Below are 19084 nucleotides of genomic sequence, written 5' to 3' on the forward strand. Positions count from 1 at the left end.
TCATTTTTGTGTTTAATTCTACTGGCCTATGTATGTTTTTAAGTTACCTTTCAAGAGAAGGTAAATCACGGAAATATAAATTGGACACAAAAAAATTTGTCCACGAAAACGCTTTAAATCTACCTACTGTTCAACGCGTGTGTAACTTTAGGGTGTCTAGGGGGTTACTTTATTAAATGCACATACCTTTAACAAATAGCAAATAGTGTGCAAATAGTATACGTTAAAAGGCTAAAAAGAAACCACGTAATTTAAGAAGACAGCTTAGGCATAGGCCAGCTGCTCTTTAACAATAAAATGACACTCAACATATCTGATTATAGTCTGGCGACTGATTGCAGAAATCATTATCACAAAAAAAAAAATAGTATACGTTTGATAAACGAAACCAAAAGGAGTGAACGTGTGCGCGAATTTGAATTTAGAACGTTTCAAAAATATTCGCCGCCGCGTGCCGTGCATAATATCATTCCCCCATCCAATTACAATATTTTGTCAAAAGTTTATGAATTCTAAATACTACCCATGCAAGAGTCAATAGTTAGCTAAACTGCAGTGTTTTTCAACCTGTGGGTCGCGACCCCCTGGGGGGTCGCGAAGCCTCTATAGGGGGGTCGCGAGAGGTCGTAAAAACTACTTCAGTAAAAAAAAATCTTTTAAAGACAGATAAATCCGAAATCTAATTATGCAAATGTTGTATGGATTAAAGTATTCGGTCCCTACAAACATCTTTGCAACATTATAAAATTCATGAAAAAAAAAAGCGAACGGTCGGGGGGTCGCCAAAAATTTTTCATACTAGGGGGGTCGTGTCATGAAAAAGGTTGAAAAACACTGAGCTAAAGTATCTACGAAGTTCATACCTTTTCTCCATGGCAGATGTCACGTACTTTGCCCGCGTCGCTCGCTTCGGCATTTCTCCGGGACTTTTCTATTGAAGTAAGTTACCGTTCATTTTGAAGTAACTTTACACTGATTTGTTTCATTTGCTTACACTTGTGCACTTCACGAACACTGAAATTGTTAATAATCCACGATTTATTAAACATTTTACATAAAGATCAACACAATTTTTACAAATTATAACAAAAAAAACTGCTATTTTAACGTCACTTCACCCCCCGCCAAGAACTCCAAATTCAAGTCGGAGTTTCTTTTTTTAAAAATCCATTCACAGATTTAATAATTTATCATGGTGGTGAGGTGAGTGCCGTTTTGCTTGCAACTTTCGTTTGAAAAGAAAATTGTTATTTTGATTTAAATAATTAAAAATAAGTACCTACAAAGAAATAAAAACTAGAACTACTTAAGTAGTGTACCTATCAAGATATTTTTTATTTTTATAGCATCATTATTTATCTAATATGATGCATAGCTTCATACTAAGAGTAGGCGCACACCGTTGATTTTTAGTTGGCCGATATTTGTGCCCGATTTTAATTTGTATGAAGAATCGGCCAAATCGAATCGGCGTAGTGTGCGCACTCCCATACATGCCCATACTGATCAACTGCCCGACTAAACTATCGGCCGACGAAAAATCAACGGTGTGCGCCTACTCTTAGTTGACTGTTAGTTGGGCCCGATTCTTATTTGTATGAAGAATCGGCCGATACGAAATCGGTGTAACGGTCGCACTTTCATACATCTCCATACTGATCAACAGCCCGACCCAACTATCGGCCAACTAAAAGTCGGTGGTCTGCGCCTGACCTGCATCAGAATCATGGCAATTTCTGATGTAGGTCAGCGTTATCCATGGTAGATAGATAGATATTTATTTGCATCACCATAATGTAACATAGGATAGATAAGGATAGATAAATAAATTATCTGACCTAAAAAATCTAACTTGCCCCTCCCTAGGCCAGAAGCTGGATATAACTTGCCCCCCTGTAGGCCAGAGGCTGGGTACGACCATGGTTGATTCCCTTTTATCGCAATTTACTGTACAATTGTAAATGAAAGATTAATAAACAATGGATAACAATGTATTTATTACAAATATAAATTCAATGTAACTAAGTATATTTTTCCTTATTACATACGATTAATTTCATAAAATATCATAATAATATTACAAATAAATCAATACAGATAAGATTAAACTAGGAAGAACGTTATTTATTTAATAAATTGCAACTAAATTGACAACTTTGTGACCAGCTTACATACTTATCTACGTTTTGTTTAGACAAATCATAACCTAAACTTGGCAAAGTGAAACTTAATATTATGGAAAAATAAGTAGATTGTGCGTTACACGTTTCAAAGTCAAAGTCAAAGTCAAAATTTCTTTATTTGTTTAGACTAATAAATAGTTCTTGCAAATCGTCATTTTGCTCTTAAGGAGCCTCTACATGTCTCATAATCTTTTTACCCTACCAGCGCTTCGAGACCAACATTTGGCAAGTGCTGAGAAGAAGCGCCGCAACAAACTCAGTCACCACTGTCTGCCGGTTAATATGAATAAATAGAAAAAGCAGTAGTAGGTACATTTGATTCAGGAGCAGTTCACTGAATTTACCACGCATTCTTGTATGATGTATCTTATAAGAATGGGTATACAAAATTGCGTGGCATATTAAACAAGGTAGTAACGTGCTAATATCTAGACTTACAAATTAAGATACTTAAATACTAGGAGAAATGATTCGCATTAATAAATTTGAATAACTTGGATTGACCAGTCCCCGAAAGCAGCGCCTGTTCACAGACATGACGAGTGAACCAGCCATCGCTTCACTCGACCATATTAGAGGGAATGTAACGACCCGCCTCACTACGCCACCACCCCAGAGACATTTTAGTGAGAATGACAATTCCAAGTTATCTCTTAAAAAAAAAAAAAACTAATAATAAAGCTAAGTAACAGTCCAGATTGAGAAGCATGACACTATAACATTAGAGAAAATTAGTTAATACATTACTTTTCATAGCACGAATTTAAATTCTTTTTAGTACGAGCATGAGAGGACCATAATCCTACTCCCAGGATGACTTATCATTAAGAAAATCACGAGTTGTATAATAAGCTTTTTTAAGCATGTGATCTTTAACTATACCTTTAAATTTATTATACGGTAGCTCTTTATATTTATCAGGGACTTTGTTATAAAAATGGATACCTTGTCCCATAAAAGTGGCAAACACTTTATTAAGTCTGAAAGAGGGTATAGCTAATTTATTTTTATTTCTAGTGTTTATTTGGTGAATATCACTTTTCTTTTTGAAATCATTAATATTTTGATGAATAAAAAGAATACAGTTCAAGATGTATTGTGAAGCGGCCGTGAGAATGCCAATTTCTTTAAACAACTCTCTAAGGGACGCCCTTGCTTTCATTTTATATAGGTATCTTATCGCACGTTTTTGCAAAATGAATATTGTTTCAAAATCTGCAGCTTTTCCCCATAGCATGATTCCATATGACATTAGGCTATGAAAGTAGCTAAAGTAGACTAAGCGAGCTGTTGAAACATCGGTTAATGACCGTATCCTTTTTATTGCAAAAGCTGCTGAGCTGAGCCTTCCCGCTAGAGTTTCTATATGGGGGCCCCACTGGAGTTTTGAATCCAGGGTAATTCCCAGAAATACAGTCGAGTGTACCATGTCAATTGCATTATTATTAAGTTCTATTTGAGTACTAACTGTTTTTACGTTGGGCAAAGAGAATTTTATACATTTTGTTTTCTTTGCATTGAGTTGTAAATTATTTGTAGTGAACCAACTTAAAACTCTTGTTAGTGCATTATTTACATCGTCAAAGTTATTTTTACTTCTATCAATATTAAAAATCAAAGATGTGTCATCAGCAAATAACACGATTTCGCAAGTTTCTAACAAAATATGGTAGATCATTAATGTATATAAGAAACAAGAATGGACCCAGAATGGACCCCTGCGGAACTCCCATTTTCACAGGTGACCCAGATGACAAAACACCATTTATGTCAACTTTTTGAACTCTAAAGTTTAAATAAGATTGCATCAAATTCAAAGCCGAGTCCTTTACCCCACGTTAGACTGGAGGTCATTTATAATTCGAGGCTATTCCCAATTTATTTCGCTACTTTATGAGCAGTGAGGTAGCATTTGGAAACATAAAACTAAACCTGGGAATGCTTATTTCGACTGGACTGTATCAAATACACTCTTCTTATAATAATATTATAAAAACAACACGACATTAAATGACTGTTAGGCGGTACGAAGTTCGCGGTGTCAGGTAGCTAGTTAATAATAATACTGTCTGCATTAATGTCCTATTGCAATATGATCGTTTTTACCATTCTAAAATGTCTTCAAAATTTTACGATCAAGGCAGTCAGTTGTACAATAGTTGACAGTGAGTCTCAGTCTAAAGTAAAGACCCTCGCACACTACGCTTTGTCGTCCAAGTTGGCATCATTCATCTTTCCCGCGAGCTGGTCATCATTGAGCTGGTCCAAGCACAGGTGCAGGATCCGCTCCAAGCCACGCGCCGTCTGCTCGGCGGAGTACACGTGAGAATCGGGCACGTGCACGAAGAGAGTGCGCGTGTTGTCCACGCTGAGGGACGTGTAGTAGATGTACTCGCATAAGTACCTGGAGGGATAGGGGATTAGGTTATGATGTGCTGAGAGGGATATGAGGGCTATCGTTTTAATACTTAACAGTTGGCACCCCTGGCGATTGACACGACCTTACTCTACAGTGGCGCCATCTTGACGAGTGCAAATGCGATAGTCCTCCTACCACTTTCGCGCCCACCAGCTGGCGCCACTGTCTTCGCTACTAGCAAGTGACAGGACCTTACTCTACAGTGGCGCCAACTGGTGAGCGCTAAAACGATAGCCCTCATTCTCATATTACGGTAATTTGAACTGCTTAAGGCATTGGGCGGATGGTACGCGTTCTGCTATTGCGTCATCGCACTATGTCGATTTATTATGCCAGCCACAGATGAGAGAGAATGCCAGCTGAGCTGTGCACTCTCTCTAGGTAGGCCGAGTACGAGAGAGTACAGGGGAGCTCTCGCTACCTCTCGGAGTGTCTCACTATCGCTCACTCACTCTCGCTCCCGTGTTCGCAAGTGAGGCTGTCTCACGAGACATTCGGGCGAGTCTGGACGAGAGCTTTCGGACGAGACGAGAGTGTACAGCCGAAATTTCAACCGCAACCGCGCGCCGTCTCTTCTACGACGCTATTCTATTCACTGCTTTGCCATATTTACAAATAAAATCTACAGTTCTGTACACACCCCTTACAGATGTCAATCAAACAGTTAACCCAATTGCTTGATGTGATGTATTAACACTTATAGGGCGGAAGTATTGTGGCATAGAAGCAAGTAGCAGGGTGGTTACGTCTACACAGTTGACTGTGTGATGAACTCATGGCATTGTTAATTTATAGGTAGTTTATAGAAAAGTAACTACTAGAACTGATAATAAAAATAACAGAAATAATGATAGTAGAAATTGAATCTAATTTTTATTTTCCAGATGGCAAATGAAAAAAAAATTGATAACAGTTCTTAGATTAATTATTCGTGTTAAGTCTTGTTTATGATTAAGTATGCTAAATAAATATGTGAAGTTTAATTGGTAACTCTGTGTGTTATAGAATGCTGTTTGTTTTCCTAACAATAAAATAAATAAATAAATATAAATGATTTCTTACCTTCCAGCATCTTTTGAGGCCACTGCCTTTGTGTTATCTTCATGTGAGTTGCCATCATTGAACTCTTTGCATATTCTTTCCACATTTAGTTTTGTGTGCAGCCTTATAGCCCCCTCTGCAGGACATGTATGGTTTGCCGGACATTTCTCAAAGTAGTCCATTCGCTGGTAGCCTTTTCTGTGCGCTTGCATCTCCAATGTGAAGCATTCTGCAATACCTGAGACTCCAACATGTATCATCAGCTGGAATTAATAGAAACAAAGGGTTTTAAATTAAATTATAGCCTTATTCTTTATGGATGCAATGCAATATGATGTTTATCTAACAAAAAAGACATTCATAAACTTTATGGGCAGTTATTTATTAAGTACCTACTAAAGTGTTTGCATTATGATAAAGAGGACAAAAATAAAAAGATATTTAGACCCTATTCGTACCTTTGGCGTGTGCGTTTCCCACAAGGCTGGCACAAATTCATCGACATTTTCATAAGTCACAGGGATCTCCAGGAGAACGAGCTCTACATTATGTTTCTTCTCTATTTCTTCTTTGTTTATCAGCTTCACACCCTCCCAACTCGCGTTAACTGGATGATTTACAAACGGCCCGAAACCCGTTACGAGCACTATTGGCTTAAACATAAAGTCCATGTCGTCAGGCATCTTAATTTTAATCTAAATTACGCTTATTTCTACACAATGGATTAGAAATTAAATAAAGATATCTTCGCTAAGTATTGCAGTTCAAAACTGTTTTGACATATTGGTAGTCAGCTGATTTGTCTTATCAATGTTGTTATGTTGGCTACATAATGCAACAGCTATTGTTACGACAAATTGAATTTTTTGCTTAGCATTAGTTAACCCTTTTTACGAACACGAACACCTCCGGGTCTAGTCAAAACGCACTTTAAAATCGCAAACCCATCGCAAACCAGTCGCAAACAAATAAACAAATCGCAAAAGAGGTCGATAACAAAAAAGGCTTAGTCAAACGGCAAAAAATCGAATCGCAAAGCCCTACCTATCGATAATCGAAAGACTGGTTTGAAATTTCCCATACAAAGGGTTAGCCAACATGCATTTAAGACTCAATCAAAATCGAATCGAATCGCAACACCCGCCATTTTCATTGCGATTACTAAAACCCCGGTGATAAGCTTGGATTCGATCGAAAACCAATAGGGTGAGTTGCACCACCTAACTTTTTTTTTTTTTTTTTTTTCCCTATGATGGCATGCACGGCTTGTGCGTCAGCCACGACGAAGTAAGGTAAAGGTTGGGAAACGTATAGGAAAGTAAAAATGGAAAACGGAAAAAAAAAGGTTGCAAAGGATCAGGAAAATAAAGGAGAGAACAAAATGATAAATAATCCGGAAACATAAAAATTAAATTACATAACAAATTATATTTTAATGTTATTATTATTCATATATACAGATAGGGTATTATAAATATCAATATTATCATGCATGTTTAGGAGGCAGGCTATGGAAGTGGGAAAAGGTACTTTTAAAGATATAAGGGATTCGATGAAAGAGGATCGGTCATGTAATGGACAAATGAAAAACAGATGATTTAAATCACCTGTGCCAGTACCACACTCACACAAATCAGAATTAACAATTTTAAGTCTAAAAAGATGCGTAGGTATACAAGCATGGCCAATTCTCATACGGATAATATTAGAGGTAGAAACCTTTCCCAGTTTCATTTTAAAAAACCATGGTTTTATAGGAATGGTAGGTTGAATGAACTTATACCATTTTCCTTTGGTTGCACTACTGTGCGCCCAATCCAATTCCCATGATTCACGCAAGTAGGACTTAGGGAGGGACAAAAGGTCATGGCAATAATTTTTATAACTGATCATATCACCATTCACAACAGCTTCATTTGCAAATTTATCTGCTTTTTCGTTACCAAAAATATGGCTATGACTCGGAATCCAGGCGAAGACAATTTTGAACCCCAAAGTAGAACATTTATGAAGCAATTCCCTGCATTGGATTACGATTGGATATTGACTATTGCATTTAAATGGAAATCTTTCTAAGGCTTGTAAAGCGCTCTTAGAATCTACGAAAATTACTGTTTTTTTCAGTTTCATAATTTGGACATATTCTATGGCTTTATAAATTCCACAGCACTCCCCGGTAAAAACTGATGTTTCAGGAGGTAATCTGACCTTTTCATGAATACCATACTGATGATGGAAAAGCCCTACTCCGACCACACCATCGTTGGAGTGTTTGGATGCATCGCTATAAATATGATGCCAATCGGCCCAATTATCCTCAATAATTAAGTTAAATTTATATTTAGCGTCAAGTGAATTTTTTGGGATATCTAAATCATATATTATTTCAGGAGAAAGAACTAACGACTCAAAACTAGCAGAAAATATGGGAAATTTTGGAGTTCTGTGAGTTGGAGCTTGAAAAGATATAAATTTACGGTAACTTAAAACTAGACAGGGAAGGTTTTTATGAGCCCAGTAAGGAGATGTCCCAATAGAATCAGATAAAAGTTGTAATTTTAAGAATAGGGGGTGATTTGAATATTGTAAAACTCTAAATACAAATTTGTCAGATAAGAATTGACGGCGCAATCTAAGAGGAGGATCAGTGCATTCAACCTGTAAAGAATTAATAGGGCTAGATTTCATTGTACCAGAAATAATACGAAGAGCCTTTGATTGGATGCTGTCCATTTTTTTCAGACCGACTAGATTGCAAGGTTCTAAGAAGTAAGCTCCATAATCAAGAACACTACGTATTATGGCGTTATAGAGAAGTTTTAGGGAGGAAGGGTGAGCACCCCACCAGACCCCTGAGAGGCAGCGCAAAATATTTAATAGACGCTCACATTTGGCCGTGACATAATAACAATGAGGAACCCCTGATAGTTTGTCATCTAATATTATACCTAAAAACTTTGCCTCCTTACAAGCTTGGATAGTGATATTATCATAGTAAACAAAAATAGGAGGTGGCATCCGCATTCTACTAAAAAGTACCACAGAACTTTTGGGGACCGACAATGAAAGACAGTTATTATCTAACCAGTTTTTAAGGGAACCTAAAGCTGAAGTTAAGCAATTACATAATTCGCTTACTGAATAACCAGAAACATACAAAAGAAGGTCATCAGCGTACTGTAGAATATTAATTTTATTAATAAAAACAGATTCAAGGTCGTACGTATATACGTTATACAACAATGGGCTTAAAACAGACCCCTGGGGTAATCCCCTCCAAAGAACTCGGGTCAAAACTGTTGAATCTTGAGTAGCAACGTTAATAGATCTTTCTGATAACATACTAATAATGAAATTGATTAGGGTAATCGGTACTTGTAGCTTTACCAGTTTATTTTTAAGTATAGATAAATTAACACCGTCGTAAGCGGCTGTGATATCAAGAAAGGCAGCAAGGAGGCATTGGTTATTAGTAAAGGCTAAGCGAATATCTGTAGTAAAAATTCCTAAACTATCCATAGTACTCTTCCCTTTTCTAAAACCAAATTGAGTAGTAGCTAATATACCTTTGCTTTCTAAATACCATTCTAATCTATTTTTAACTAAATGCTCTGCAATTTTGAGAAGAACAGACGATAAAGCAATAGGCCGATACGAAGTGGAGTTACCTACAGGAGAGTTCGGTTTGAGGATTGGAATTACCTCTTGAGATTTCCATGACGGAGGTATGTTACCGTTAATCATAATGGAATTAATTATTGATAAAAAATATGAAAGGCAAGAATCGCTTAAATTAATGAAAAAAGAATAAGGAATACCGTCAATACCAGGAGCCGAATCTTTCACGTACGACAAAATGCCTTTTAATTCAGAAAAAGTAAATGGAGCATTTAAATCTGTAAGGTTTTCAGTGCAAATAGGATAGTTTAATTCATGATGTATTATATCTATAGGAGGCACAGAAGGAGGCGCTAATTTATCTAGAAAGCAATCAGCAATTGATTTATCTATGAACGAGGGAGTGCTCTCTCGGAAACAAGATCTAAATCTCCGAATATTTTTCCATACCTCAGATGGGGAAATGTCTGGTGATATCGAAGTGCAGAATGATTTCCATCCTTCCCATTTTTTTTGTTTAAATAACTTACGGGTGCTGTTTATAAGTTCAGACAAAGTTTCTAGGTTTTCTGAAGAGGAAAATGCTCTGTACGCACGTTCGGCTAATTTCCTTTTTTTAATAGCTTCAGCGCATTCTTCATCCCACCATGGGGGAGGAGGAATATATCTACTACGATTCTTTTTAACAGGAAAAATATTGTCCGCCACATCAATTAAAACTTGAGTGAAAGTATCAGCACAATTGCTATGATTGTCTAATTGTAAGGAAGGAAGTGACTCTAATCTTTCCTCCACTTTTTCTTTAAAATGTTTCCAATCAGCATTAATCAATTGGTACTTCAATCGAGGGGGACGGATTGGGATTGATTTGTCAGAAAATGGTAAAGTTATAAATAAAGGATAATGATCACTGCCATATGAAGAGCTAAGAGCGTGCCAGGTTAAAGATGACGCTAAGGAAGGAGAACATATAGATAGATCAGGAGCGCTGAATCCTTCAGAACTAGCAGTGCGACGTGTAGGTTCCCCGGAGTTCAGTAAGCATAAATTATTCACATCTAAAAAATCTAAGATTCTTGAACCATAATAATTAGAGGAAGAACTACCCCAAGAAGCATGCTGGGCGTTAAAGTCTCCCATTATTAAAATAGGTTTTGGAAGGGACGGTAAAATATTAAGTAAAATTTCATCATATATGATAGAGGATGGATGTGGGATATAAATGGAAACAAAACAAATACCATTTACAGAGACTGCTATAATGGAATAATCATCGTTATGAACGGGAATAGGAATATGTTTAAAAGGCCAAGAATGCTTGACCAGCAGTGCAACACCGCCATAACCGTCTAGACGGTCCTCTCTAATGCAGGCATAGCCTGCCACTTTAAAACAACTACTAGATTTAAGCCAAGTCTCTTGGAGAGAAATGGCTAACGGGTCATATTTATTTATCAAATGGAACAAATCAGATTTCTTACTGTAAATACTGCGGCAATTCCATTGAATTACCACCGAATTCATTATTATTTATAAAATTACTATCAAATGAATAATTATTTTTGTCACTTACAGGGTTTTGGGATGAGGCAGCGTTGGGCGGTGTGAAGTTTGAATTATAATGAGACAATGAATTAATAAGTGTAATAATAAGTTCTTTAACAGACATAATATCAGACAGTAAAGAGTCTTTACTTGAATCTTTATAAGCAGTGCCAGATGAAGGAAAGTTTATGTTGAAGTCTTTAGTAAGAGCATCATGAGAGGCCTTATCATATCCAGGACTAATTACTGGTGGGGATCTAGGCTTAAGAAATACTGTTTTTTTATATGAACTCCTGCTGGGTATACTATCAGATGAATTTTTCAAAACTGGTCTATTTGTGTTAACTGGGGCTACTGATGTCAAAGCATCAGCATAAGACTTGCCAAGAGGAGGGTGTAATTTTAAAGCCTCAGAATAAGAAATACAATTCTTAGCCATTGTCTCTTTAATTTGCTTTTGGCGGGAAAACTCAGGACATTTTTTACTAGTTGCAAAGTGAGACCCTGTACACAGACAACATTTAACAAACTCTTCATCAACTGAACAACTGTCACCCGAGTGGTCATGACCACATTTAAAACATTTGGGAAGAGATCTACACTGTGATTTAATGTGACCATATTTGCAGCATTTGTAACATTGTATAGTGGGGAAAATGTATAAGTCCACGGGCAGAGAATTGTAACACATAAATACTCTCTTTGGAAGTACTTGTCCATCAAATGTGAGAACTACAGTCTCTATAGGTATGTATTCAACTGTGTCTTTTCCAATAGTTTTCCTTTTCAATCTCCTTACTTTAAGAATGTTGCCACAACCTATAGGGACTGTAATATTCTGTATGACTTCCTCATCAGTCCAGCTGGTTGGAATGCCCCTCACTACTCCCATGCGAGTAACATTGGATGTTGGAATAAACGCTTTGTAGTGATTATTGGTCAAGACAGTGCTACTTATGAATGTATTGGCATCCTCATAATTAGAAAAGGAAATAGCTGCACGATTTCTGCCTATACGTTTTAAACTGCCATTTATTATGTTTTTAAAACCATGCTTTTTCAAAAACAAACCAAGAGAAACCGGGTGAATTGAAGTATTTTGATTGGAAGTTGTCTGTTCTTTTAGTATGTGTATGACATATGGAGAAACATCAGATGCCTGGTAAAGATTCCTACCAATTGGTAGACGCTGAGAATTCAAATTATTGTTCTCAAACTCAACATCAAGTGAGTTTGGTGAGTTTGACACTGGCACAGAGTTTTTAGCAGTAGTATCATTGAAATTGTTTGGTTGTTGTTTTGGCTGAATTAGCGTGTCGGAATGAGATTCCGAGTGACATTCACATGAATCAAGCGAAGGAACTGTAGAGCTTTTATGATGACGTCTCCTCTTTTTATTACAGTGTTTACAATACTTAGGTACAGAGGCCCGTTTTAAACGTTTGGATTTATTTTGAGAATGTTCGGAGCCATCCGTGCATGAACTTTCAGTATCTAATGCTGAATAATTATTAGCTATAGTGACATTGTACGAAACCTGGGGGACAGAGCCCCCAGGTTCGTCTGGGTCGTTCATGTAACCAGAGAAAAAGGTAAAAACTTACCAGAGCACTGCCAAAATCACTAACTAATAAATAAATAGAAAGATAAACATAAATATACTACACTCCACTACTTAACTGATCTCTATTTACTAGATAATTTATAAAAATCGCAAAAGCAAAAATTGAGACAACCGCCTAGCTTGACGTTTCCCGCGCTTTTCACCTAACTTTAAACGTAACTATGACGTTAACCGGTGTTTTTTGTATGGAGTTTGACAGATTTTAGACGTTTGTCAAAGTTAAACTAAGATGGTGCAACCCACTAGGGCTCCCACTCTAAGGCTGTTTTGACAAATCCGTATCGCGATGTCGTTTTGACAGCTAGTTTGACAGCGAAGCATAGACGTAAAGAGAGAGCAGAAAGAAGGAAGAAACTAATTTAAAAAAAAAAGCTAGAAAAAGTAAAAACAATCGCAAAGTCATAGACATTTTTAACTTTTATTCGATTTTGAATGAACTTTTATATCGCCGCGTCGTTGGTGGTTCAATGTGCATTTTGGCTGCCATTTTCCGATCGAATCGAATCACTGGTGACGCGGCGACTGACATTAGTGAAAACTTCACATTGGTTTGCGATGGCATTTTGACTAGACCCACTGTGCTCGGCTTCATACAATTTTTGACACATGCTTCATCTATCCATATCTGCGGGTCTAGTCAAAACGCACTTTAAAATCGCAAACCCATCGCAAACCAGTCGCAAACAAATAAACAAATCGCAAAAGAGGTCGATGACAAAAAAGGCTTAGTCAAACGGCAAAAAATCGAATCGCAAAGCCCTACCTATCGATAATCGAAAGACTGGATTGAAATTTCCCATACAAAGGCTTAGCCAACATGCATTTAAGACTCAATCAAAATCGAATCGAATCGCAACACCCGCCATTTTCATTGCGATTACTAAAACCCCGGTGATAAGCTTCGATTCGTCGAAAACCAATAGGGTGAGTTGCACCACCTAACTTTGACCGTAACTATGACGTTAACCGGTGTTTTTTGCATGGAGTTTGACAGCTTTTAGACGTTTGTCAAAGTTAAACTAAGATGGTGCAACCCACCCTAAGGCTGTTTTGACAAATCCGTATCGCGATGTCGTTTTGACAGTTAGTTTGACGGGGAAGCATAGACGTAAACAGAGAGCAGAAAGAAGGAAGAAACAAATTAAAAAAAAAAAGCTAAAAAAAGTAAAAACAATCGCAGTCATAGACATTTTTTAACTTTTATTCGATTTTGAATGAACTTTTATATCGCCGCGTCGTTGGTGGTTCAATGTGCATTTTGGCTGCCATTTTCCGATCGAATCGAATTACTGGTGACGCGGCGACTGACATTAGTGAAAATTTCATATTGGTTTGCGATGGCATTTTGACTAGACCCACTGTGCCCACTCGTATCGCATTCGCATTCGATTCACAGTTCATTGGAGTTCATTCATACATAGTTCATTCATCGATGACAGCTGTCTGTCAAATTGTCAACCATCGTTCATTCTGTCTTGTCTTTTCTTCCGATTTCTTCATGGCGCGTTTTAGCAATAAAAGCATGGCATTTTTGTTATAACAGTGAATTAAGCATATTTAATAAAGTAATTACAGTTTTTATATAGTGCAAAAGTAAATATAGTTGGCTGGTGCTGGAAACATTAGCAAACTGTTTACCTCACTTTTAGGTTATGTTAGAACCGTGTCCATATTTTGTAATTAAAGATAATTCGAAATGACTGAGGGAGATTCTAATACCAACTGTCGGGTGGTGGCGATACCACACCCGTTTGTGAAGAGGAAAATAGAATGCGCTGGTTCAGCATTCTTGAGATATTTCAACATAAAATGCCACGGTGAGGATGCCTCGTTCCAGACGTCGGATTTGAAGGAGAAGGCAGAAGAGGTGACTTTTGAGGATGACGTCGAGTACTTAAGGAGCTTAGACCCGAAGGACTGGAAACAACAAGACCACTATGCAGTGCTAGGTATGAAGAATCTCCGTTACAAGGCCACAGACGACGATATCAAACGAGCTTACCGCCAGAAGGTGTTGAGACATCACCCGGACAAGCGCAAAGCGCAGGGTGAAGAGATTCGTAGTGACGACGACTATTTTACTTGTATAACAAAGGCTTACGAGACACTTGGCACTCCTATCAAAAGAAGATCGTATGACTCGGTGGACCCTCAAGTAGATGACTCTCTGCCATCTAGCAGTGAGATTAAAAAGGATGGTTTCTATAAAGCGTTTGCAAAGTACTTTGAAGGGAATGCTCGCTGGTCCGAGAAGAGAAATGTGCCTTTGTTAGGTGATGAAAACAGTCCTAGAGAACAAGTGGAGAGGTTTTATGCGTTCTGGTATGAGTTTGATTCTTGGCGTGAGTTCTCGTACATGGACGAGGAGGAGAAAGAGAGGGGGGCTGACCGCGAGGAGAGGAGATGGATAGAGAAACAGAACAAAGCGGCTCGGGCCAAACTAAAAAAGGAAGAAATGGCCAGGATACGCAGCTTGGTTGACTTAGCTTATGCAAATGATCCGCGAATCCAGCGTTTCAAACAAGAGGATAAGGACAAGAAATTAGCAGCCAAAAGAGCTAGACAGGTACGTACTTTTAATGCAATTTATTGTTATTCACACTGATTATTATTGATGAAACTGGTGTGGTTATCTGACTAGTAAAGCCTTCATATAATCTGTGATAAGTGAAAAGTTTATCATAAATCTAGTGATGATAATTTTATGAATCAATTAAAAATGTGACTTTCAGTGTTAATAAATTTATTTGCGTCAGATAAAGCCATTTTTACCCTTCTCTATGACAGATATTTTTATGCTAAAACTACTAATCAATACCAAACCTTTGAGTACCTGATTTTACTTAATATTCACTTAATTTATTTAGTAATTTTATAAAAGTAGAAAAAGGCAGTCTATGTAAGGCCTTAAACATTTTATATGGAATTAAATTAATACATTTCCCACCTCTCAACTTACCTGAGTGATTTACAATGTAACACTTGAATGTAATATTTAAAATGTGGTGTTACCTACAAGAATAAATACATAATACTTGTTGGCCTACAGTCACTATTAATTACTACAAAATATCGCACTCGTATTTCAGGACGCCGTGCAAGCGAAGAAAGCGGAAGAAGAGCGTCTCATCAAGGAGGCGCTGGCGGCCAAGCAGAAGGCCGAGGAGGCAGAGCGCGCGCGAATCGAGGCCGCGCGCGCCGAGCGCGAGCAGCAGAAGAAAACCCTGCGCAAGGAGCGCAAGGCCCTTCGCGACCTCTGCAAGGCCAACAGCTACTACGCCAGCAACGACGACGAAACCGTCGCACACATGGCAGCCGTCGAAAAGATCTGCGAAATGATGAAAGTCGTCGAACTACAAGATCTAATGAAAGACCTCGAATCTAAAGGCAGGGACGCCTTCTTAAACACGATCAGGGAAACCGACGAGAAACTCGAAGCCGAGAGGAAAGCCCTGTTCGATACTAAACAAGTCGAGGAGCAGAAAACTAAAAAGGAATCTGCGGTCCGAACACCCATTGAATGGACTCCGGAAATGACGCAGCTCCTGATCAAAGCTGTAAACTTGTTCCCGGCCGGTACGAACCAGAGATGGGAGGTGGTCGCTAACTTCTTAAATCAACACAGCACTTTCACTGATGACAAACGGTTCGCCGCTAAAGAGGTCCTGAACAAAGCTAAGGATCTGCAGAGTTCAGACTTCTCTAAAAGCAGCCTCAAAAAGGCTGCCAATGAGGAAGCCTATGATCAATTTGAGAAGGAGAGGAAGAAAGTTATTAATATTGTAGATGACAGTGGCATATCCAAGAGTGACAGTGGCACCAAGATGGTTAATGGGACATCCAAGCCCAAACTTGAGGAGCAACCGAAACCTGAGAAAGAAGCCGCTAAAGAAGACAGAGCCTGGACCAAGACCGAACAAGAATTATTGGAGCAAGCCATTAAAACGTTCCCTGTCAGCACACCTGAAAGGTGGGAGAAGATAGCCGATTGCATCCCTAACCGTACCAAAAAAGACTGCATGAAGAGATACAAGGAACTAGTAGAATTAGTTAAAGCAAAAAAACAAGCCGCTAATTTAGCTAAATAACGTTTACAGCTCATTAGCTCTGTATCAAATTATAAACATATTTTGGTGGTGGATCATCAACAGTATTGCTACTATAATGTAACATTTGAGAATATAAAAAATCCCATTAGTTTATGCCCAGTCATGTATTGATTTCTCTCTTTTTGTCATTGATAGATAATTTATTAGCAAGTCCATTCACAGTGCCTAGAATTGTTATATTGTATTAGTAAATTGTTGCTCACACATCAATACTGCTGGTATTGTGTGTGCTCGACTGATGATCCTACCACTCAGACTCACACATCGCCTTACTTACAAATTCTTCAATGAAGAGTTAAAATTATATTAAAGACAGCACTGGAATTCCTTATTGTATAGTGAAGCTTGCATGTATTTTGCAGTCGAGATATTTTATAACGATAGGTGATGTCACCTATTTCACAAAATTCATCCAAATCCAACAATGTGACCATCACGTGCAGTAATTAGATCCTCTTGTGACATATTTTTGTATTTATTTTTGTTTAAAGTGATGAACATAGTCAATTTGAAATTTTATTTGCCTTTTATTTATCTATCCCATTAATTAATTAAGTACTGAGAACAATAGATAGAAACCAGGGATGGGAAAATCTTTTTAATTGGTATCTTTTGCTTTTGTAAGAAGAAGAAATTAGGTAGATATCCAATTAATTCTTATGTGTCGATTGTTTGGTGATTTTAAATTATATTTCATTATTGAAGAAATAAGTGCGTAGTTGTTGATCATAATTATTTTGATTCTCTTTAGTAACTTAGGTACAGACTAGACTGACGAAAACGACGTAGTTTTGTCTGGGACTGGTATCTGATAGGTACTTATGTACAGTTGTATACCAACAATTATTCATCCATCAATATACGACCTTGATTATTTAATGTACCTATGCTGGCGAGTCGCAATACAATGATACACACGAGTTTATCTCTTATAGCATTATACCGGAAACATCGAAACCATTTACCAAATAGGTAGGTAGGCTTACTGGTAATGGCCACAACCACACAAATGACCTTATTTTTTGCTATAATAACTTTACGTCTTCGGTCCTACTTTATTGTAAGTTAATATAGTAATAATCTGCATTTCTGTTTACCAACACCTTTCACCTATAAGTAAGTACATATTCTATTGAGTCTTCCCCAGAATTTCCCAGTAGGAGTTGTAAAACCAGTAGGATAGGTTTCGAATCCTGCGCTATACAGGTACTACTATTATTTATTCTGTGGCTATACCACGCTGTACTTTTGACCAACGATTTTTATTTAAGTAAGCATTTATTTTAAACTAGCTTTCCGTCCGTATCTGCCTTCGCCCGCGTGGAATTTTGCCTGTCTGAAAAACCTTATTGCGTGCGTCCCTGTTTCAAAAACCAGGATAAAACTATCCTGTGTCCTTTCCCGGAACTCAAACTCTGCCAAATTTCATCAATATCGGTTCAGTGGTTTAGACGTAAAAGCGAAACAGACAGACAATCTTACATTCGCATTTATATTTTCCATTGTATGACATTAATATTGTTCGTACCTACTTACTTGGATAAGAATAAATTACTAGCACGTGCAGCGGCCTTGCATTATTAACTTTGCTGTAATAGCGACTTACATTGTTCCGCACTAAATATTTGCCTAATTAATAGGTCAATCGCCAAGACCACAGAGCACCCAAGACTAGAAGGATTTACTTAGCGGTAGGTATGAGAAAGAAAGGCAAAAAAATCATCCAGTCGCAATGAAACGCCCTTTACTTAATTGATCATGCTGCCTAGAGGAGATAAGTAGTGAAGTTAGAGAAAGATTATAATTTTTATTTATTTTAGTTAAAGTTGCAGTCATTAAGTATTTTGCGTAAGTTTTCCTTGGGCTTCCTTGCCTATTTCGTTTGTCACACTGCTAGAGATAGACCTTCCTTATTACTACTTAAAATGCAAGTGCTTTGTATGCAACGTGAGCTTCCAAAGCTTGTGAAAGTCAATTACGTACCTAGTTAGCCATTTTTATATGTATACCTACCTATGATATGACCACCGATCGTTTGGTTTATTACTTACTTACTTACCTACCCTACATAACATTTGAATAATGAACTGACAGGGTTCATGTCGTTAAATTGATCAGTCTTGACCATAGTCTTGTTGAAGAATAATTTATTAGAAAGGAAACTTTCTTTATTCAAATTTTCTATCAGTGGCAGGGCTCGATTAAAGGATAGGTAAATGGCTAGTAGGTATACATATTTATAAAACTACAAGGCGTCCGCAGGCAGCACGGCATTAGCAACAGTTATTAGTATTCAGTACTCATAGTGCATGAAGAAATAAATGTGTATACCTGCACATCCTAGTCCCTAAGTAATAATAAAAATAATAATAAAATCTTTATTGGCAACAAAAACACTTACATGCACAAACATTGTTGCGTTAGCAACTGCATTAGTCAAGGACTGTGTCGCAGTTGCTAGCTCCCACCTCATACAGGCTGACATTGCAGACTTAAAAGTATTTTTGTTTTAATTTTAGGCTTAATTTTAACTTCTATTATATAA

The 19084-nt window shown here is 37.5% G+C and overlaps 2 protein-coding genes across 2 annotated transcripts; one reads left to right on the forward strand and one right to left on the reverse strand.

The window, feature by feature from the left end:
• Positions 1–1975: 1975 nt before the first annotated feature.
• Positions 1976–6409, reverse strand: LOC135079793 (pyroglutamyl-peptidase 1). The gene is made up of 3 exons (XM_063974395.1): positions 6102–6409; positions 5665–5906; positions 1976–4587 (listed from the first exon to the last, which is right to left on the reverse strand). Exons 1-3 carry the CDS (start codon positions 6324–6326, stop codon positions 4383–4385), a joined length of 672 nt encoding a protein of 223 aa, XP_063830465.1. The 5' UTR covers positions 6327–6409; the 3' UTR covers positions 1976–4382.
• A 7464-nt stretch (positions 6410–13873) lies between these two features.
• Positions 13874–17058, forward strand: LOC135079798 (dnaJ homolog subfamily C member 2). Its single transcript, XM_063974400.1, has 2 exons — positions 13874–14996; positions 15520–17058. The coding sequence occupies exons 1-2, from the start codon at positions 14127–14129 to the stop codon at positions 16516–16518; spliced, it is 1869 nt and encodes a 622-aa protein (XP_063830470.1). The 5' UTR covers positions 13874–14126; the 3' UTR covers positions 16519–17058.
• Positions 17059–19084: the final 2026 nt, after the last annotated feature.

Source organism: Ostrinia nubilalis, chromosome 17 (assembly GCF_963855985.1).
Source record: "Ostrinia nubilalis chromosome 17, ilOstNubi1.1, whole genome shotgun sequence".
Classification (NCBI taxonomy): domain Eukaryota; kingdom Metazoa; phylum Arthropoda; class Insecta; order Lepidoptera; family Crambidae; genus Ostrinia; species Ostrinia nubilalis.

Bases quoted from the DNA above. Each gene is read 5' to 3' on its own strand.
- LOC135079798 (XM_063974400.1), top strand. From the start codon at position 14,127: ATGACTGAGGGAGATTCTAATACCAACTGTCGGGTGGTGGCGATACCA. The intron at 14,997-15,519 runs GTACGTACTTTT...CTCGTATTTCAG, and splicing joins CAGCCAAAAGAGCTAGACAG to GACGCCGTGCAAGCGAAGAA.
- LOC135079793 (XM_063974395.1), bottom strand. From the start codon at position 6,326: ATGCCTGACGACATGGACTTTATGTTTAAGCCAATAGTGCTCGTAACG. The intron at 5,907-6,101 runs GTACGAATAGGG...TATTAATTCCAG, and splicing joins GGGAAACGCACACGCCAAAG to CTGATGATACATGTTGGAGT. The intron at 4,588-5,664 runs GTAAGAAATCAT...CTATCCCTCCAG, and splicing joins GCCTCAAAAGATGCTGGAAG to GTACTTATGCGAGTACATCT.